Source organism: Rattus norvegicus, chromosome 6 (genome assembly GCF_021556685.1).
Source record: "Rattus norvegicus strain SHRSP/BbbUtx chromosome 6, alternate assembly SHRSP_T2T, whole genome shotgun sequence".
NCBI classification, from domain to species: domain Eukaryota; kingdom Metazoa; phylum Chordata; class Mammalia; order Rodentia; family Muridae; genus Rattus; species Rattus norvegicus.
Window position 1 is genome coordinate 145,696,930 of NC_141539.1, and position 19,316 is coordinate 145,716,245.

The 19,316-nt window shown below is 41.4% G+C and overlaps 1 protein-coding gene across 5 annotated transcripts in view; it reads right to left on the reverse strand.

The window, feature by feature from the left end:
- The window catches only part of Abcb5 (ATP binding cassette subfamily B member 5), a 95,610-nt gene that overhangs the window by 56,461 nt on the left and 19,833 nt on the right, over nt 1-19,316 (reverse strand). For 3 of the 5 annotated variants that reach the window (NM_001446919.1, XM_087553587.1, XM_087553584.1), the window contains 8 exon segments: nt 2,872-3,075; nt 4,549-4,674; nt 8,515-8,625; nt 11,292-11,405; nt 13,915-14,092; nt 14,172-14,296; nt 17,817-17,988; nt 18,071-18,262. In NM_001446919.1, the coding sequence (NP_001433848.1) occupies nt 2,872-3,075; nt 4,549-4,674; nt 8,515-8,625; nt 11,292-11,405; nt 13,915-14,092; nt 14,172-14,296; nt 17,817-17,988; nt 18,071-18,262 (1,222 nt within the window). 5 annotated transcript variants of the gene reach the window in all.

Consider the following 19,316-nt stretch of genomic DNA (forward strand, 5'->3'; position numbering starts at 1 on the left):
TATTTTTCAGGAAAATTTATACTTGTATATAATGTATCTTGACCATATCCCAACCCCTCTTTTGAGAAATGATCTTATTATCCAGCGAAGGCTCTTCTCAAACTTGGCATTCGCCCGTCACTGCCTCTGTCTCTTGAATACCGGGATCACAAGTGCACACATACTTGTACAGTTTACACTTTTTTAAAAAAATAAATATCTTTTAAAAGAGATTTCTTCCTTCCTTCCTTCCTTCCTTCCCTCCTTCCTTCCTTCCTTCCGTCCTTCCTTTTCTTTTCATGAGTACACTGTAGCTGTCTTCAGACACACTGAAATAGGGCATCAGATCCCATTTCAGATGGTTGTGAGCCACCCTGTGGTTGATGGGAATTGAACTCAGGATCTCTGGAAGAGCAGTCAGTGCTCTTAATCACTGAGCCATCTTTCTAGCCCCTTACAATTTTTTTTAAGTTTTTTTTTTTTTAACTTTTGCCTGTGTCTAGATGCCTGGGGAGGCCAGAAGACAGTTGTGGTTCCCTGGTACTGGAGTTATGATATGTGTGCTAGGAGCTAAACTTGAGACTTCTGGAAGAGCAGCAAATGCCATTAACTCCCAAATTATCTCAGTAGCCTCTGTGATACCACTTTAGAATGCAGTACATAGCTTCCTAAGAGTTCTTTAATTACCTCAACATCATGATTCTCTTCTTTCTGCTACTGTATTAACTCTATCAATTAATCATTATCTTGAGACTGTCTTACCAAATAGTTCAGACTGGTTCTGTACTTGTTATGTAGTGTGGGCTGGCCTCCAAAGGGTGATTCTCCTGCCTCAGCTCTCTGCTCTTCTACATTTTTGAAACACAAGCTAATGTTTTGCTTTAAGATATATATTGAATTAACTTTTATGTGTGGCGTGATGCAAAAGCCACAGCTCATTGGATGTCTGGTTCCAGTACCATTTGCTTAAATTTTTTTCTTTCACCTACTTAGTTCTATTAGCCTTGCTAAAACTTAATTGATATATGGTCCCGCTTTGAGCCTTTGCCCTACTGTTCTACATATCCACAGATGTTCCTCCACTACTGTGTTGGTTTCTGTCTTGAACCAGGTGTTGGCACTGTGTACTAGCATTGTTCTGTTTTAGAAGCTGTTTTCTCTATATTCACATTTTGATTTTGTAAATACAAAAGTATTTTGGAGTCTATGCATCACTTTCTACACATATACAGAACAGTCATGGAATTCTCTAATTGGCAAAGAATCACATTTAGAGTTTAACTTGGGAAGAACACATAACCTTAAAAACAACTGACTCTTTAATAAATAAGGCACAATTTATTTAGGACTTCTTTTATTGTTTTGGCCAACCTTTGATTAAATGTATTCTTAAGAAATTTATTTTGAAGACTCGTGAGGGCTTTACATTTTTAAATAACTTTTGCTACTATTTAAAATTTTAGTTATTTGTAAGAAAGTTTGGGCTCGTTAATTATTTGCCTTTTCTTGAATTTGCTTGGCAGTTTGTGTCTTTAAAGGGGTTGACCTCTTCCAAGCTGTTAAATACACAAGGACAAAGGGAATCATAGTTCCCTTTAAGTACAATCCTCCAGTGACTGTGATATTAGTGATCAAGAATGCTCTCTCTCTCTCTCTCTCTCTCTCTCTCTCTCCCTCTCTCTCGTTAATATGACTGTGAACATTGGTATTCACCATACTAATCTTTAGTTTCTTCTGTTATCCTTTGGAGCACAGAATGTGGTTTACTATTAGATTTACAGCAAAGGGCATTTTTGTTTATGTGCATTCTTTAGTAAAGTAAATACTAACTTGCAGAGTTGGGTTAAAGAGTACATGGAAATGCTCTCGAATTCTAAGTGGGAGGCAGGAGAGCACTGTGCATTATGAAGAAATTCATTGAAAGGAGAAAATTACCAACCAAAGGCAATGTACTGCTTCCCAACCAAGGAAAGGAACATTCAAGCCCTCAGCGATCTTGCTGGCCTGCGTGCTATGTTAATCATTATGTTAAATCACTGCATAATGAACATTATTTTTTAAAAAGAGTTAGTTTGCTACAATGCACACGGTGTGGTTTTAAGTATGTTCTTCAAAGTTAATGCTTTTGTTATTGTGACCCTCCGGAATGATGGGTTGTAGATGTAATTTAATTTCAAGTGTAAGTTTTGTATATCTTACTGGGTACACGCAACAATTATCAGGTGGTTCGAATGTACTTAAACTGGAGGAAACGTAGACAAATGGTTTAAAAACTATCGCAGGATGTTCATTAATACTCGTCTTGCTGCCAAGAATTTCAAAGTTATCATATCTTTCTTACAGTTCTACACTTTCAAGAATTTCAAAGTTATCATATCTTTTTTACAGTTCTACATTTTTTATACGGTGTTCATTCCTTGAATTTTTTTTTTTTTTTGCTCTTTTTTTCGGAGCTGGGTACCGAACCCAGGGCCTTGCGCTTCCTAGGTAAGCGCTCTACCACTGAGCTAAATCCCCAGCCCCCATTCCTTGAATTTTTAGAAGGAGCCTGGTCCCTTCATCTTAGCTCACCAGACCTGACAGTGTGTGAGCACGCCATTTCTACTACGGGCCACTAGATGGAGCTACAAACCAACGTTTGTTCTCAGCTTGTGCTCATGCTTTTTCTCAAATTTCTTTGTCCTACTTTAACATTGATATTATTTTCTCTTTCCCGTGTACAGTGACATGAAGAAAAATTAAAATTAACTCTCGAGATCGGCCTTTCACTGACGTCTTTCTTCTTTTGGACTTTAGCACGTTCCACTCTCTGCAGATGCTGCACTCTAAAATTCTTTCACATATTAACCCACTGTGTAATGAGAATTAGCCTACCCTAGGCACAACGCTCACCTTAGGAAAGGCCATTATGAAGTCGTAGGCGTTTGCCTCCCTCGCTGCCTGCTCCATTTCTTCTTCACTCACGCCTTCACGGCCAAACTTAATATTGTTACCGATGGTGGTACCAAACAAAACCGGCTCTTGGCTGACCACTCCAATTTGCTCTCGGTAATGTCGCACGTTTTGGGTTCGGATGTCATTCTCATCTACCGTGATCTGCCATACCAAAGAACCAAGCAGGCTATGATGCTGCCCAAGGTCTTGGCTTTCAACTGTCTTCTTAATCCAAAGAATAAACTGAGAAGTAGTATCTCAACAAAGACTGTCTGTATTTTGGTAAACATATTTGAGGTATGGATAACACCAATAGATTTTTTTTTCTCTGGTAGATTGGAACAGGTCTTCAAAAAAAAAATTAACTTAAAATCCCATGAAATCACAAACAAAGTATTAGTAAGGTCTTTAGTAATACACACAACACACACACACACACACACACACACACACACACACACACACACGCACGCACACACACACACACATTGTAGGTGCTACAATGTTATATAGACAGATACCATCAACTTTGTTGTTCTAAGAGTGATGGTGTCTATAGGATTCTAGCCTTTATTTCTCAATGCCTTATTCAATCACAAAAGGTAAAGTTCTTTCTCATAATTTTTTAAATTAAGAGTAAATAAACTGTCTTCGTAGGTAGTATAATCACCTCAAAACATTCCAGGGACAGAGTTGGATGTGGCCATCAGAGATTCCATTCCTCGCAGCCCTGGCATTTGTGTGAGAATGGGCACTGCTTCACACTGATCCAGTAATTTATTTAGTCAATATTAACATGAACTCAGGCCTACAAAGTTCTAAACAAGTTTTCTTCTAAAGATAATAATCACTGTTAAGTAGAAGCATTAAGAATTAGCTTTTTAATTTTTGTGTATATGTTCATGTGTATGCATTCCGTGTGAGTGTAGAAAGCAGTGTTAGGGTATGTGGGAATATGTGCATAGGGACCTGTGTTTGCATATGGGCACATGTGTGCATAAGGACCAGTGTTTGGGTATGGGCACATGTGTGCATAGGGGCCAGTGTTTGGATATGTGCAAATGTGTGCATAGAAACCAGTGTTTGGGTATGTGAAAATGTGTGCATAGAGACCAGTGTTTGGGTATGTGCAAATGTGTGCATAGAGACCAGGGTTTGGGTATGTGCACATGTGTGCATAGGGGCCAGTATTTGGGTATGTACACATGTGTGCATAGGGGCCAGTATTTGGGTATGTGCACATGTGTCCATAAGGACCAGTGGTTGGGTATGTGCAAATGTGTGCATAGGACCAGTGTTTGGGTATGTGCACATGTGTGCTTAGGGGCCAGTGTTTGGGAATGTACACATGTGTGCATAGGTACCAATGGTTGGGTCTCTTACTGGATCACTTTATCTCCTAGTTTTTGAGATAGGGTTTCTTAGGGTACCTGGAGCTCACCAATTCATCCACACTTGGTGGCCAGCAAGTCTCAGAGATCCACTTGCTTGTCACTGGGATTGCAGATGTGCAAGCCACAAGCTTTATGTGGGTGCTGGGAATACAGCATCTCTTGACTTCACTGCAAGCCCTGAGATCCTGAGCCATCTCCCCAGTCCCTCCTACATGACTTTTAAAAAGAAGTCTGCACTTACACAGCCCTCTTCTGGGTCATACAGCCTCTGCAGAAGCTGGACTGTGGTAGTCTTGCCACTGCCACTGGGACCAACCAAAGCTACTGTCTCTCCAGACTTAATCTTGAGATTGAAGCCTTTCAGAATCTGTCATGTGCACAGGAAATGATACAGTTAGAAATGATAGACAATTATTTACAAACAGTCAGAAAATTAATCTGTAATTGTAGACAGAAAAAATTCTTATGTGGCACTGAAAACAATTCAGATCTTATATTTATTTGTATAATAACATCATTTATACCTATATTAATATACAATTTGGAAGTATAGTATTTAAACATTTCTTTATAAGTAGAAGATATACAATTTAAGAGCTAGCTAGCCACAGCAAACTCTTCACATATTTTTATTAGCATATTTTAATTGCACAAATTATAATGTGTTTCACTAAGACATTGTCATATGTATGTGTCATATATCTTGATCACATTCATCCTTCGTTGTTTTCTCTTTCCCTCTTTTCTCTTCCTTGCTCCCTTCCTCTTTCCAAATAAACTTTATGATTTTTTCCTAGACATGTATGGCTGGTATGTGCACATGATTCATTTTTGCATGTGTGCAGGTATGCACACATGTATATATGTGTGCATGCACACAGAGGCTCCATGTTAACAGCAGGAGTCTTCTTCAATTTTTCTCCACCTTATATATTGAGGCAGGGTCTCTGCGCCTGGGTTTTTAGTGAGTCTGGATTGGTTAGCATTTGGGGAGGGGATTCCATCTCTGCCTCCCATATACTGGGATTCTGACTGGGCTGCCATACCAGGTTTTAAGTGAGTGCTGGGGGACCCCGAGACTCATGTTTGAGCAGTGAGTACCTTACCTGCTCACTACCAAGTAAACCATCTACCAAGCCTGCAAACTTCACATTTTTAACTGAAATAACTTACATGAATCTTATGACAACTAAATTAACATTTTATCTCTTAATTTGTAATGAATGGAATCTTGACAAGCAATTGGGTTCCTTAAGAAAGTTCCCCCTTGGAATAGGTCTAATATTTTTACAAGGTACATTCAAAATAGCAAGTGGCAAACCCACTAGGACACAGGTGAGACCTTGGCATTCTGGACACTTGCCTGGATCTAAGGACACATCTCAGCATGATGGGAATATTCTTTGCTTGCAACTGTAGGCTTGCAGCTCTTTAGAATCTTTCATTTTGATTTCATCATTTATAAAAAATGTATGTGTGTATATATATATGTACATATATACATATGCCCAGTGTCAGCCAACCAGAAAAGCATTTTTGTTTTTGTTTTTGTTTTTTTGTTTTTTTTTTGAATTGAGCATTCTGGACTAATAAGGAATATTTTTCCCACTGTCACTTTCACACCCAAGTTGGTTTCTCTTCATCCCATGAAAGAGTGTGTTCTCTCCTTAACGTGGGTAGGTCTTCAAAATTAGTTAGTTTAACAGAAAGGGTTATGTTCAAAAGTTCATTTAAAGGCTGGGAAGATGGTTCAGCAGGTAAAAATGCTATTCACTTAAGACAGATGACCTTAGCTCAATTCTTGGAACCCACGTTTAAAAAAACAAAACAAAACAGTGCTGTAGCTTTCACATAGGAAGACCGCTGGCATAGAGTGTTCATCAAATCAGCAGAGACAGGAGAGGAACCTGCCTCAACAAGTTGGAAGTGGAGAATCAAGTTCTGAAAGCAAGGCCGTTCTTGACCTACACCTGTGTAAAATGGCATGCTCCTCCCCGCCTGTTCTCACACAGACGCACAAATTAAAGACAATTGTTTACCCATGTGAGACAGTGAAAGGCACCCTGGTTCCTGGTTGAAGAGAGGCTTGAAACCCCGGTGACTCTGAAAAGGATAGTAGGCATTTCGCCTGACTCCCAGAAAACCAGATCGGTCACTAGCCACAGCCCTCCATAGATTTGTGGCCATCAGTCACATAAGGGCAATGCCTCAAGCTCCTCCACAGGTGGTGGAGGTGACCACAGGTCACATAAGCTCAAGACAGATCTCCATTATAATGAGGTCTGGAGACTCAGTCAATAACCTTTCCTTCCCAGACACTCCTCCCTGCAAAATCTCAGTCTCACTCTGAGAAGTGGGGTACAGTTTTACCCACCTACTTTCCGCCATGATGATAAACGCCTTAAAACAATGGACTCTCTCTTTTCATCAGGGTCAACCTTGGGGAGCCACAGAGGTCTTTGCCTACAGAGCTGCAGTCTAATCTCCTGTAGAAGGCCTTCCTGCACTCCCAGACACCACCACCACTAAGCCTGTAGCCCACAACCATCAAGCCAAGGACTAACCCTGCGGGACCAGCCAGAGCTCCCCTTCTTTCCCCCTCGGCCCCCGGCTAGAACCAGCCTGTGGGCCTCCACTCCATTCTCAGCTCTTCTGCAGCATTCCACTTGAATGCCCTGAGTACCAGATGGCCCCAGCCTCCTTGCAGGCCCAGGGACCGCTCCCTCCCAACCCCCATCCAACTCCCACCTCTCCACCCTGGAGCAGTGTCCCGGGGCTTCCCACAGTCTGACACCTGCCCGGCAGCGGTATGGGGTAAGTGTGGTCAAATTTCCTGCATCCTACCTCCCTGAGTGGCCTAGCCCTGTGGTGGAGCAGACCCCAATAACCCTACAACTGGTGCCAGTTATAAACCTACATACACAGATTTGGTAGCACATACTAGTAAGAAGTTTGCCTGGGGTAAAAATCCAGCTTCAAAACAAAGAAACAAGAATTGTTTAGAACCCAGAGAACGTGGTACACAACACTTGATGGTTGGAAATTCCCAGACTCAAACGAATTATTGAAGTGCAGCTGGATAATATCCCGGGCACCACCAATAGGTGGCAGCATCAACCCAAGACATTTTGGTGTGCTTAGCGGTGGAGAGTGGAGGAAACATAGGTAGTTAAAAAATGTCAATGGGTCAAGTACAGGAGAGAGGAAGGAAAATATAAATCACTGTTCCAGATGTTGGGATAGCCCACATCCACACGTGTTATAAGGTATGTTCGTGTATTCTCAATTGTTAATTGCTGGGTCTAACAGTATATGTAAAAGTTTGTTGCTTCTTCACCTGACCCAAAAGGAAGGCAAGCTGTGATGGTGAAGGAGCTTTTTGCATAATAAAGAGCTGGCAGCTGTTGCCAGGACAGAAGGGCTGTGTGGGTGACAGAGAGAGAGAGAGAGAGAGAGAGAGAGAGAGAGAGAGAGAGAGAGAGAGAGAGAGAGAGAGAGAGAGAGACAAGGACGGAGGGACTGAGGGAGGGAGGGAGGGGGAGCACGCGCCAAATGGCGAGACACTATGTATGGCCAAACAGCTCAGCAAACAGGCCAACACCATAACACTATACAGATGTCTCCCCATGTTTATTATTAAACCACAAGTGGGTCGCCCCAAAGCCCCGTAATATCCAGAGATACTTGTTTACTGCTTGTTAGTCTGCCTAGATATTGATCTATTTGTATCTTTAAGCAAGTGGACAAAATCATCCCAAAGATGGCTCACTGGGCAAGTACTTGGCATGCAAGTGTGAGGACTGTAATTCAACTCCTGAGCACTCATACCAGTTCTGGAGGGGGTGGGGGCAGCCCATCTGTAATCCTAGTGTGGGAAGCAGCAACAGGGGATCCCTGTAGCAAACTGGCTGAACTGGTGATCTTCCGTTCAAATGAAAGACACTTCCTTAATATGTAATGTGGAGATTGGTTATAGAGGACACCAAAAGTTGATCTCTCCACAGGTGCACGCACACAGGAACATGCACACCCCCCAAAGGTGAACATGCATATATTCACATACCACACAAACAGAAACAAAAGGATCTTTAAAAAAAGAAAGAAAGAAAGAAAGAAAGAGAGAGAGAGAGAAAGAAAGAAAGAAAGTTCCCCACAACAGAAGATTCTGGCCTGAAGACAGTGTCAGAAAGTGGAAGAATTAACATACCTTGGCAGAAGGTCTTGATGGATAGCTGAAAGAAACGTTTTTAAATTCTATGTTTCCTTCTATAGATTCAGGTTTATATCCAGCTGTTGAAAAGTTATCTATATTGGGTTTCTTGGGGAAAAAAAAGAGATTGTTACACATCTTTAAAGGGTTAAGCTGGCAACTTATCCAAGAACAGTATAGAGATGGACCTTAAAATTCTTTTAAAGTATCTTTCCTGTTTTAGAAGTACATGAAGCTAGACATGAAGTTTTGTCTTTTTCCTCTTTTTCTTTTTTCTTCCTCCTCCTCTTTTTTTTTCTTTTTGGTTTTTTGAGACAGGGTTTCTCTGTGTAGCCTTGGCTGGAACTTGTTCTGAAGACCAGGCTAGCCTCGACCTCACAGAGATTCATCTGCTTCTGCCTCCTGAGTGCTGGGATAAAGGTGTATGCCACCACTGCCAGGCATACACAAAGTTTTTAGTAAAAAACATTCCCCCTCAAAAGATCTCCCATGCTCATGGATTGGCAGGATTAATATAGTAAAAATGGCCATTTTACCAAAAGCAATCTACAGATTCAATGCAATCCCCATCAAAATACCAATCCAATTCTTCAAAGAGTTAGACAGAACAATTTGCAAATTCATCTGGAATAACAAAAAACCCAGGATAGCTAAAGCTATCCTCAACAATAAAAGGACTTCAGGGGGAATCACTATCCCTGAACTCAAGCAGTATTACAGAGCAATAGTGATAAAAACTGCATGGTATTGGTACAGAGACAGACAGATAGACCAATGGAATAGAATTGAAGACCCAGAAATGAACCCACACACCTATGGTCACTTGATTTTTGACAAAGGAGCCAAAACCATCCAATGGAAAAAAGATAGCATTTTCAGCAAATGGTGCTGGTTCAACTGGAGGGCAACATGTAGAAGAATGCAGATCGATCCATGCTTATCACCCTGTACAAAGCTTAAGTCCAAGTGGATCAAGGACCTCCACATCAAACCAGACACACTCAAACTAATAGAAGAAAAACTAGGGAAGCATCTGGAACACATGGGCACTGGAAAAAATTTCCTGAACAAAACACCAATGGCTTATGCTCTAAGATCAAGAATCGACAAATGGGATCTCATAAAACTGCAAAGCTTCTGTAAGGCAAAGGACACTGTGGTTAGGACAAAACAGCAACCAACAGATTGGGAAAAGATCTTTACCAATCCTACAACAGATAGAGGCCTTATATCCAAAATATACAAAGAACTCAAGAAGTTAGACCGCAGGGAAACAAATAACCCTATTAAAAAATGGGGTTCAGAGCTAAACAAAGAATTCACAGCTGAGGAATGCCGAATGGCTGAGAAACACCTAAAGAAATGTTCAACATCTTTAGTCATAAGGGAAATGCAAATCAAAACAACCCTGAGATTTCACCTCACACCAGTGAGAATGGCTAAGATCAAAAACTCAGGTGACAGCAGATGCTGGCGAGGATGTGGAGAAAGAGGAACACTCCTCCATTGTTGGTGGGATTGCAGACTGGTAAAACCATTCTGGAAATCAGTCTGGAGGTTCCTCAGAAAATTGGACATTGAACTGCCTGAGGATCCAGCTATACCTCTCTTGGGCATATACCCAAAAGATGCCTCAACATATAAAAGAGACACGTGCTCCACTATGTTCATCGCAGCCTTATTTATAATAGCCAGAAACTGGAAAGAACCCAGATGCCCTTCAACAGAGGAATGGATACAGAAAATGTGGTACATCTACACAATGGAATATTACTCAGCTATCAAAAACAACGACTTTATGAAATTCGTAGGCAAATGGTTGGAACTGGAAAATATCATCCTGAGTGAGCTAACCCAATCACAGAAAGACATACATGGTATGCACTCATTGATAAGTGGCTATTAGCCCAAATGCTTGAATTACCCTAGATCCCTAGAACAAACGAAACTCAAGACGGATGATCAAAATGTGAATGCTTCACTCCTTCTTTAAATGAGGAAAAAGAATACCCTTGGCAGGGAAGGGAGAGGCAAAGATTAAAACAGAGACTGAAGGAACACCCATTCAGAGCCTGCCCCACATGTGGCCCATACATATACAGCCACCCAATTAGACAAGATGGATGAAGCAAAGAAGTGCAGACCAACAGGAGCCGGATGTAGATCGCTCCTGAGAGACACAGCCAGAATACAGCAAATACAGAGGCGAATGCCAGCAGCAAACCACTGAACTGAGAATAGGTCCCCTATTGAAGGAATCAGAGAAAGAACTGGAAGAGCTTGAAGGGGCTCGAGACCCCAAAAGTACAACAATGCCAAGCAACCAGAGCTTCCAGGGACTAAGCCACTACCTAAAGACTATACATGGACTGACCCTGGACTCTGACCCCATAGGTAGCAATGAATATCCTAGTAAGAGCACCAGTGGAAGGGGAAGCCCTGGGCCCTGCTAAGACTGAACCCCCAGTGAGCTAGTCTATGGGGGGAGGGCGGCAATGGGGGGAGGGTTGGGAGGGGAACACCCATAAGGAAGGGGAGGGGGGAGGGGGATGTTTGCCCGGAAACCGGGAAAGGGAATAACACTTGAAATGTATATAAGAAATACTCAAGTTAATAAAAAAAAAAAGTTAACCACAATCTTTCATTCTATAACCAAATGACCAATGTGTAGGTTTTTACCCACCCTGTGGTTTTAGTGAGTTGAATGGGCCTGTTTTTCAGGTTCCTTCTCGCAGTAAGAGACAGGTATCTTTCAATGCAATGAGACCTCCTACCTTATCAATAACATGAAAGATATTAAAAGCGGCTCCTCTGGCTATAGTGAAGGTTTCCAAGTGAGGGGCTACAGACCCGATGCAGTAACTACTGTGGATCACACTGAAGAAAACCTACAGGGGCAAAGTAAACAGTAGTCACCTTGTTGCAGTGATGTAAGAAAGACAATGGGATTGGGAGGCAAGTTTGGTCTGTGTTCCTGGACTATGAGAGGATTCGCATATGAATGTGGGAGACAGGATGAAGCCTGTAAGGAGAACACAGGCTGCCCCAGCAGTCTGACTCTCCACTGCATGAGTTTGTGTCTCTCCAGTTGTAGCAACATTTGAGCTGCCTGAACCATACCAGCCCACAGGAAACTGACCACAGGCTGAGTGTGCTCCTATGGGCTCCTCCCCTCTACTATGATCAACGTTGGGAATTTCAGCAAGAGGGTGACTGAACTGATAGTTCAGAGACATTGTATTGTCTCCATCCTGTTTCTAAAACTGCTCTGTCACCTTCCTTATTTAGGCAAATGCCTCTGCAAGAAAAGGTCAAATAAGGAACAAATTCTAGAAGGTCATGCGCTTTTCTCTGTCATGCCGATGTGGGAACTAAAGGAATAAAGATGTCAGCTTCTAGTTCTTCATATGAGATGAACGAACAATTTAAAGCCTTAACTATGAAAGTCTCAAATTTAAAAGATCAATTTAATTGAAAGAAGAGTCATCTACCTAAGATGGAAAGACCAAACAAAAATGGAAGCAGTGGAGAAGGTCCCTTTGCTCACCATGACGGATCTCTTTAAACCTGAACTGATGTGTCTGATGTAGAGATTGGAGGTTAGTGGAATGATTTGTAATTTCATACACAATTGTAGCAGTTCAAAAGACTCTGGATGGCAAGATTGGAAAGGGTTACATGAAGCTTTATTTCCTTCCTTCCTTTTTCATTTTTTTTAAATTGGATATTTTATGTATTTACATTTCAAATGTTATTCCCTTTCCCAGTTTCCTCTCCAGACCCCTCCATCACACCCCTCCCCCTGCTTCTATGAGGCTGTTCTTCCTCCCACTCACCCACTCACCCACTCACCCTGACATTTCCCTACACTGGGAAATTGAGCCTTCACAGGACCAAGGGCCTCTCCTCTTATTGATGCCAGACAATGGCATCCTCTGATACATGTATGGCTGGAGCCATGAGTCCCTCCATGTGTATTCTTTGGTTAGTGGTTTAGTCCCTGGGAGCTCTAGGGGGTCTGGTTGGTTGATATTGATGCTCTTCCTATGGGGCTGCAAACCCCTTCAGTCCTTTCTCTAACTCCTCCATTGGGTTTCCTGTGCTCAATGTCAGTTCAATGGTTGGCTGTGACAATCCACCTCTGTATTTTTCAGGCTCTAGCAAAGCCTCTCAGGAGACAGCTATAACAAGTACTGTCAACAAGTACTTCTTGGCATCAGCAATAGTGTATGCGTTTGGTGTCTGTATATGGGGATGGATCCCCAGGTGGGGGAGTCTCTGGATGGCTTTTCCTTCAGTCTCTGCTCCACACTTTGTCCCTGAATTTATTTTAGATAGGGGCCTTTCTGGGTTGAAAATTTGGAGATGGTCTGGGAGAAAATTCTGAATATGATCTCTACAGGTTCTCTCTCCCCTTTGTTGGGCATTTCAACTAGTCTCATTTCTGTTGGGTACTGGTAGCCTCTTGTATAGACCCAAAATATGCTCCAACATATAACATGGACACATGCTCCACTGTGTTCATAGCAGCCTTTTATATAATAGCCAGAAGCTGGAAACAGCCCAAGATGTTGCTCAACAGAGGAATGGATACAGAAAATGTAGTACATTTACACAGTGGAGTACTACTCAGCTATTAAAAATGATGGTGTCATAAAATTCTTAGGCAAATGGATGGAACTAGAAAATATCATCCTGAGTGAGGTAACCCAATCACAAAAGAGCACACATGCTATGCACTCACTGATAAGTGCACATTAGCTCCAAAGCTTGGAATACTATATTTTTAAAAACAATATTTCTGTGTATGTGTCTCTGCATGGGAGATTTTGCACACCAATGCTGAAGTCAGAGGAGGCCAAAGTGCATGGGGACCCCTGGAGTTGGAGCTGAAGATAAAGGCAATTGTGAACCAACCCCATCCGTCATTGGTGGTGGAACTGAACTTGGGTCTTCTGCAAAAGCAGTGTGTACTTGACCACTTAGCCACCTCTCCAGCCTACACTCAGCTACATGGAGGAAAGGATAGAGGTACAAGAGATGGATCCAACTATTGGAGGACTTTTCAGTTAGCAGCATCTCTGCGGGTCATGACTGAATCCCAGGAAACCTGAGAGGAAATGTTTCACTACAGATTGGCCATTTTCAGTGTTAGACTAAGAAAACTGTGTGTATTAGTGGGGAATTCAATTATGATTCCCCTGAAAGCACAATGCTTGCCACAATGAGGACACAAAACATGTCAGATGAATAAATCTTGATATATATATATATATAAAAGTAAATGCAAATCATGAGAAGGTGATCATCTTCATTCAAAGTAAAGTTTTTAAAACTAAACTCTAGGTAAGGAAAGATGATCTAAGCCTACCATCTTTGTTTGCAAGCAAAACTTACAGCAAGAATAGTCCCGACGGTGTAACCAGGTTCTCCACCAAAAATCAAGGAGGTTCCATACCAAAAAGCCAGTCCGTAGGCTCCATTCATAAAGAAGTAGACGGCTCCAAGAGACAGCTTTGAAGCTATAGCCCTCTTTATGCCAGCGTCCTTGGCGTCCTTTAGATTCTGTGTATACCTTGCAAAGCAAAACACCAAATAGTAGCCTTTGGAGAAAACAGGACCAAGTGTCTTTTGTCATAATTAAAGGGACAGACCTTTGAATTTCTTTCTCTTGGGCTCCAAAGGCTGTGACTGTTCGGATTGATGACAAAGCTTCTTCAGCTACAGCCCCAGCTTTGGAATAGGCATCCAGCTCCTTACTGGTCAATGAGATGACCATCTGTAATAAGCACAGCCACTGTTAGGCAAAGAATGAATCTGCTATGATTTCAAATGTTCCCCAGAGGGTCAGCTGGTGGCATCATTTTGGGGGAGTCTATGGGACCTTCAGGAATGGGGTCTAGCTGATGTACAGGTGGGTTATAATCCACTTCTGGCTTTACTCTCTTTCTCTACTTTCTGGTTCTTGGAGGTAGGAAAGGGTCCTTAGCCACACCCTTCATCCATTACTGGCTCACCCTCTAACTTTTCTGTCATGGTGGATTAAATTTATGAACTCAAAATTGCCAGATGTCATCAGTTTGTGGTCCCCAGAACAGTAAGATAGAGTTAAAAGCCAGGACTCATCAGCCTTTGGCCTCTGTCTGACATTGTGTCCTACCTCAGCATCTCAGTACCCAACCCAGTCAGGACAGGACTAAAATAAAACTTTATTCTTTCTTGCTATTTGTACTACAGCAACACAAAACTGACTCTCATGGTTAGTTTTAATTGTCAGCTCAGCAGATCTAGAATTAGATCAGCCTGGTCTGAGAATGTTTGTTGAGCATTATCTTGATTATAGTACTTGAAGTGGGGTGACCAACCCATTACAGGTGGACTGATTCCCTTGGCAGGTGATCCAGAGTTGTATAGGACAGAAGGGAGCTGAGTACAAGCAGGCACACGTTTATTCTCTCTCTGCCCTTGACTTCTCTGCTGTGATGGACCGTATCCTGGAACTCTAAGCTAAAACAAACCTTTCCTTTCCCACGTTGCCCTTATCAGAGTAGATTTTCACAGCAGCAGGAAGGGAAGCTAGGGCATTAACCAATAGAGAACCAGAGAGAGTGAGACTTTACAAAGCACTTAACTCTCACACAATTTCAGTAGCTTCTCATTACCCAGCATCGAAATCCTTGTCTGACTTTTTCTTCTACCAGTGAAGCTTCACTGAATTCTCTGTGTTTTAAAAGCTTCTTTCGGATGTGGGTAGTTTCACTGGTACAACGGGGAGTATTTGACTTAGCAAAGGACATTGGAAACATTATTTGTCTCATGGACACTGAAAATTAGTGAGCCTGACTTGAATTGGTTTGTTATTATGCACAAAAGAAAGGATTCAGGGCGGGTTAGGTCACAAGATTATGGCAGGAAGAGGAAACTTCACTTCTCTTATATGTGGAGAATGGTCCTGAAACCATTGCTATTCATATATGCTGGAGTATATTCAGTAAATGTTGTATCTCTCAACACTAGGATTAAAAAGAAAAATGGAGATCATTAGTATTTCGGACAGTAGGTGGGTTTATCTGATGTCTTAAAAATCTGAAATAGCAGGTACCCCTTCCTTTATGATCATCCACTTGTCAATCCTTTGTAGTTTTATTAGTAAAACAGTTCAGTGAGAGCAAAGAGAACACTATCATGTCAAAGCTGGGAGTTTTGTCTTGCCCACTTCTGTAACAAACTACTTGTTTCCAAAATACGAGAGTACCTTCCATACAACTGGAGTTGATTTGGTGTAGAAGAAGCTTTTGTGGCTGGTAAAGTCATGGGATGACATAAATGAAATACTAATTAACGTATTCGTTAGGGTTCTTATTGCTGGGATGAAATACCATGGCCAAAAACAAGTTGGGGAGGAAAGGGCTTATTTTGTTCATACTTCTGTCTAACACTTTATTACCAAAAGCAGCGAGGGCAGGAACTGACACAAGGCAGGAACCTGGGGTCAGGAACTCATGCAGAGCCCATGGAAGGGTGCTGCTTACTGGCTCATCAGCCCACTTTGTTATAGAACTGAGGACAATCAGCACAATGTTATGGCCTTCCCCATTGATCACTAATTAAGAAAATGCCTTAAAGCCAGATCTAATGAAACATTTTCCCAATTGAGGCTCCTTCCTCTCTGATGACTCTAACGTGTGTCAAGCTGATATAAAACTAGTCAGAATAGCTTATCATTTTCTGAGTTTAATTAACAAAGACAGCTCCACAGTAGATCACTGGAGGGTAACACTACATCGTGCTAAGCCTTGTACACATTGAATATTCAGTAAATACTTGCCAAATTAACCTGAATTGAGGGAACTTATGCACCCTAGTCATTTGGGGGAACTTTGACTCTCACTTGCTTTCTCTTCAGTTAATATAGTAGTAGAACTTAGATCCCTTCTGCTGTTTCTTTATAACTTCTGTCCACTTTTCTCATGAGAGGATAAGGTTCTGCTCTTAGTAACACATTCTGGGTTTTTTCCTATTGGGTGATCCTCATTTCATGCAAGCCTGAGATAAAGATGAGGGTTACAAGGTCAACACGAGAAGCCAGAAGATCAGAGACCTGCTGTCTAATGCTCTTCAGTGGGATAGACATGGGTACACTGTCCATGTTCCTTTAAGCAACTACTCACTCACATGCCCATGAACAACCCATTGAAACACAGACACAGAAGATATGAAAGGGGACAGGTGATTAGTCAGGAAGAGGAAGCAAAGGAGTGAGAGTGACAGGGGTGGGGCAACAAGAAAGACAATGCAGAGAATGTGACAAACTACATTTTAAACATGCATGAATGAAACCCATTGCTATGTACAATTAATAAATGCTAGTAGAAAACTTTAAAAAGATCTGTTGTCTAAACACCCAAGCTTCCTTTTAAGAAAACAGTCAACTACAGAATATTTTTATTATTAGAAATCCTGATTAAACTTGTATTATCCTGATAGCAAGTGAGCCAGGAAATTTTATGGATTTGGTTTTTGAAAACTGAGTATTACAAAGCAAAGAGCACAGTGCCTTTGATGTGATGGACACAGGCACTGGACAACAACTGTGGAGATATGATTTTGAGAGATATTAGGGATACTTGGGCTGCTGGAGGATGAACACACACACACACACACACACACACACGCACACACACACACACACACACACACACACACAAACACACACACACTTCACCAGATTGTAAACAACATTATTATCTTCCAGTATGTGCATTAGAATCCTGCTCAGAATGCCACTGAGAATGCAAATACAAATTTGTTTAAAGAGCTGAGTCATGTTTCCTTAGATGTTGACATATTTTCTAAACCATTTAAAGGCATGTACAATGTAAACTGGAGGAGATTGCTATCAAACAGCACTTTAAGGGTGTTACTTGAGGATCTTTCCCTTCAGCTGTACCCAGTACAATGAACCTCAATGCATTCATTGGGGGGATTTAGAATATACAAGACTCCCCCTGCAACAGCTAAATGTCCAGTGTGTAATGTCGTCATCCTCTCTCTGTGCTATCACTTGAAGCAGTACTAGGCTATGTTTTTTCTGTTAGTAAGATATTAATGAAAAATCATATCTTAGCCATTTAATTTAAAGGCATAAAGATGATTATTGATTAAAAGATCAGAGGTCAATAAACACTCTTACACTCTAGGGCAGAATAGACAGGCAGAATAAACACCTCTCTCTTTTGCAGATTTGGTAAGCATTGTGCTGCTTCTTCTGCTGCCAGGACCAGGACTAGCTTGCTTACCCTAGAGCACAGTGCTGATGCAGCCATTATGAGAGGAGACGTGGACAGAATCGCCAGCGAGAGTTTCCAGCTCTTTATCAAGCTTATCACGAGGCCAATAGAAAACCCAGATATATTCTGAAACATCAGAGGGATCTTATCTCCAATACCATCACAGAGTTTGCTGATGTCACTGCAACAGAGAAGTCCCCGTGGCTCAGTTACACACAGTCCGTACGTTAACACCACGGCCACACAGACCCTTCTTCCCGTACCCATTCATGCGGGTGTTAAGTTCACAGATGTCAGTGCCATCAAACCAGCTGATGTCTTGTGCCAAAATCGAATGAAAAAACTGTTTTCGGATTCTTGTGGTTTGCCGGGCTGCGGTTATGACCCAAAAGGAAATCTGCACGTAGCCCAAAACGAGGGCAGCTGCTCCTATCCCAACATAATAGAGAGTCAACCTGAGGGAAGATGACTGAATGTTAGCTGGGAGCACAGCTTTCCCCCAAGTAAGACAAAGCAAAATCCGTCACCAACAACACTACTCAAAATAGAGAAGAAATCTAATATTTGGTAAAGTTTTTTCTGGAATGTAGAAATCACCCGTAACAGAGTGAACAAATATTGAATAGTATTGTAAATTTTCCCTTAAGACATCTAGATCATATCTTTGTGCTTATTAGTAGAAATTAGTACTTTGAAACATGGTTGTTCTATCTTCTTTCAGTATTTAGAATACCTTCAGGGGGAAAAATTACATTGAGGTAATTAAGATAGGTGCAAGTGAATAGGAGTGGAAAGAAAATGTTCCTATTCAAAAATAACTGACAGGAATAAAATTCTAAAATCTAATGTACGGAATTTATGTTAAGCTAATATGCATTAAAGTTAAACTTTGTGGATGGCCATTTTAGAATTCATAATAATACAGAAGAATTGAAAGTAGTTTTAATACCCGACTAGGAGGACAGGTAAGAAACAGGGTCATTTAATAACCACATATGGGGAGCACAGTATATGAAATTCTAAAGAAACATTCTGATGGAAAGACAGACAAGACACAGAGAAAGAATTTCAGGTGTACTTGAACAGAGTGAACAGGGCACAGGCCTCAGAATAATTGGTGGTCAAGCATAAGTTGGAAGAACTAATACAGATAATAAAATGCTTAAGAAAAGTTTCCTTGAGGAATTAATACTATTGTTGGGATCTAAGCTGTGAAGCAGAATTAATCATTAAAACCGAAGAGAGGAGCTAGCAAGATGAATTAGTGGGTAGTCACTTGTCACTTAGCTGACAACCTGAGTTTGACCCCTTGGGCCCATATGGTAGAAGGAGAGAAATGATTCCCGTGAACTGACCTCTGACCTCCATTCATGTGGCATGGAAAACAAACGATCCCATCATGCTAAATACATAAATGTAAATATATTTGCATATAAATGCAAATGTATATGAATATGTAAATGGACACAACTACAAATAGCATGTATATATACACAATCACACATACAT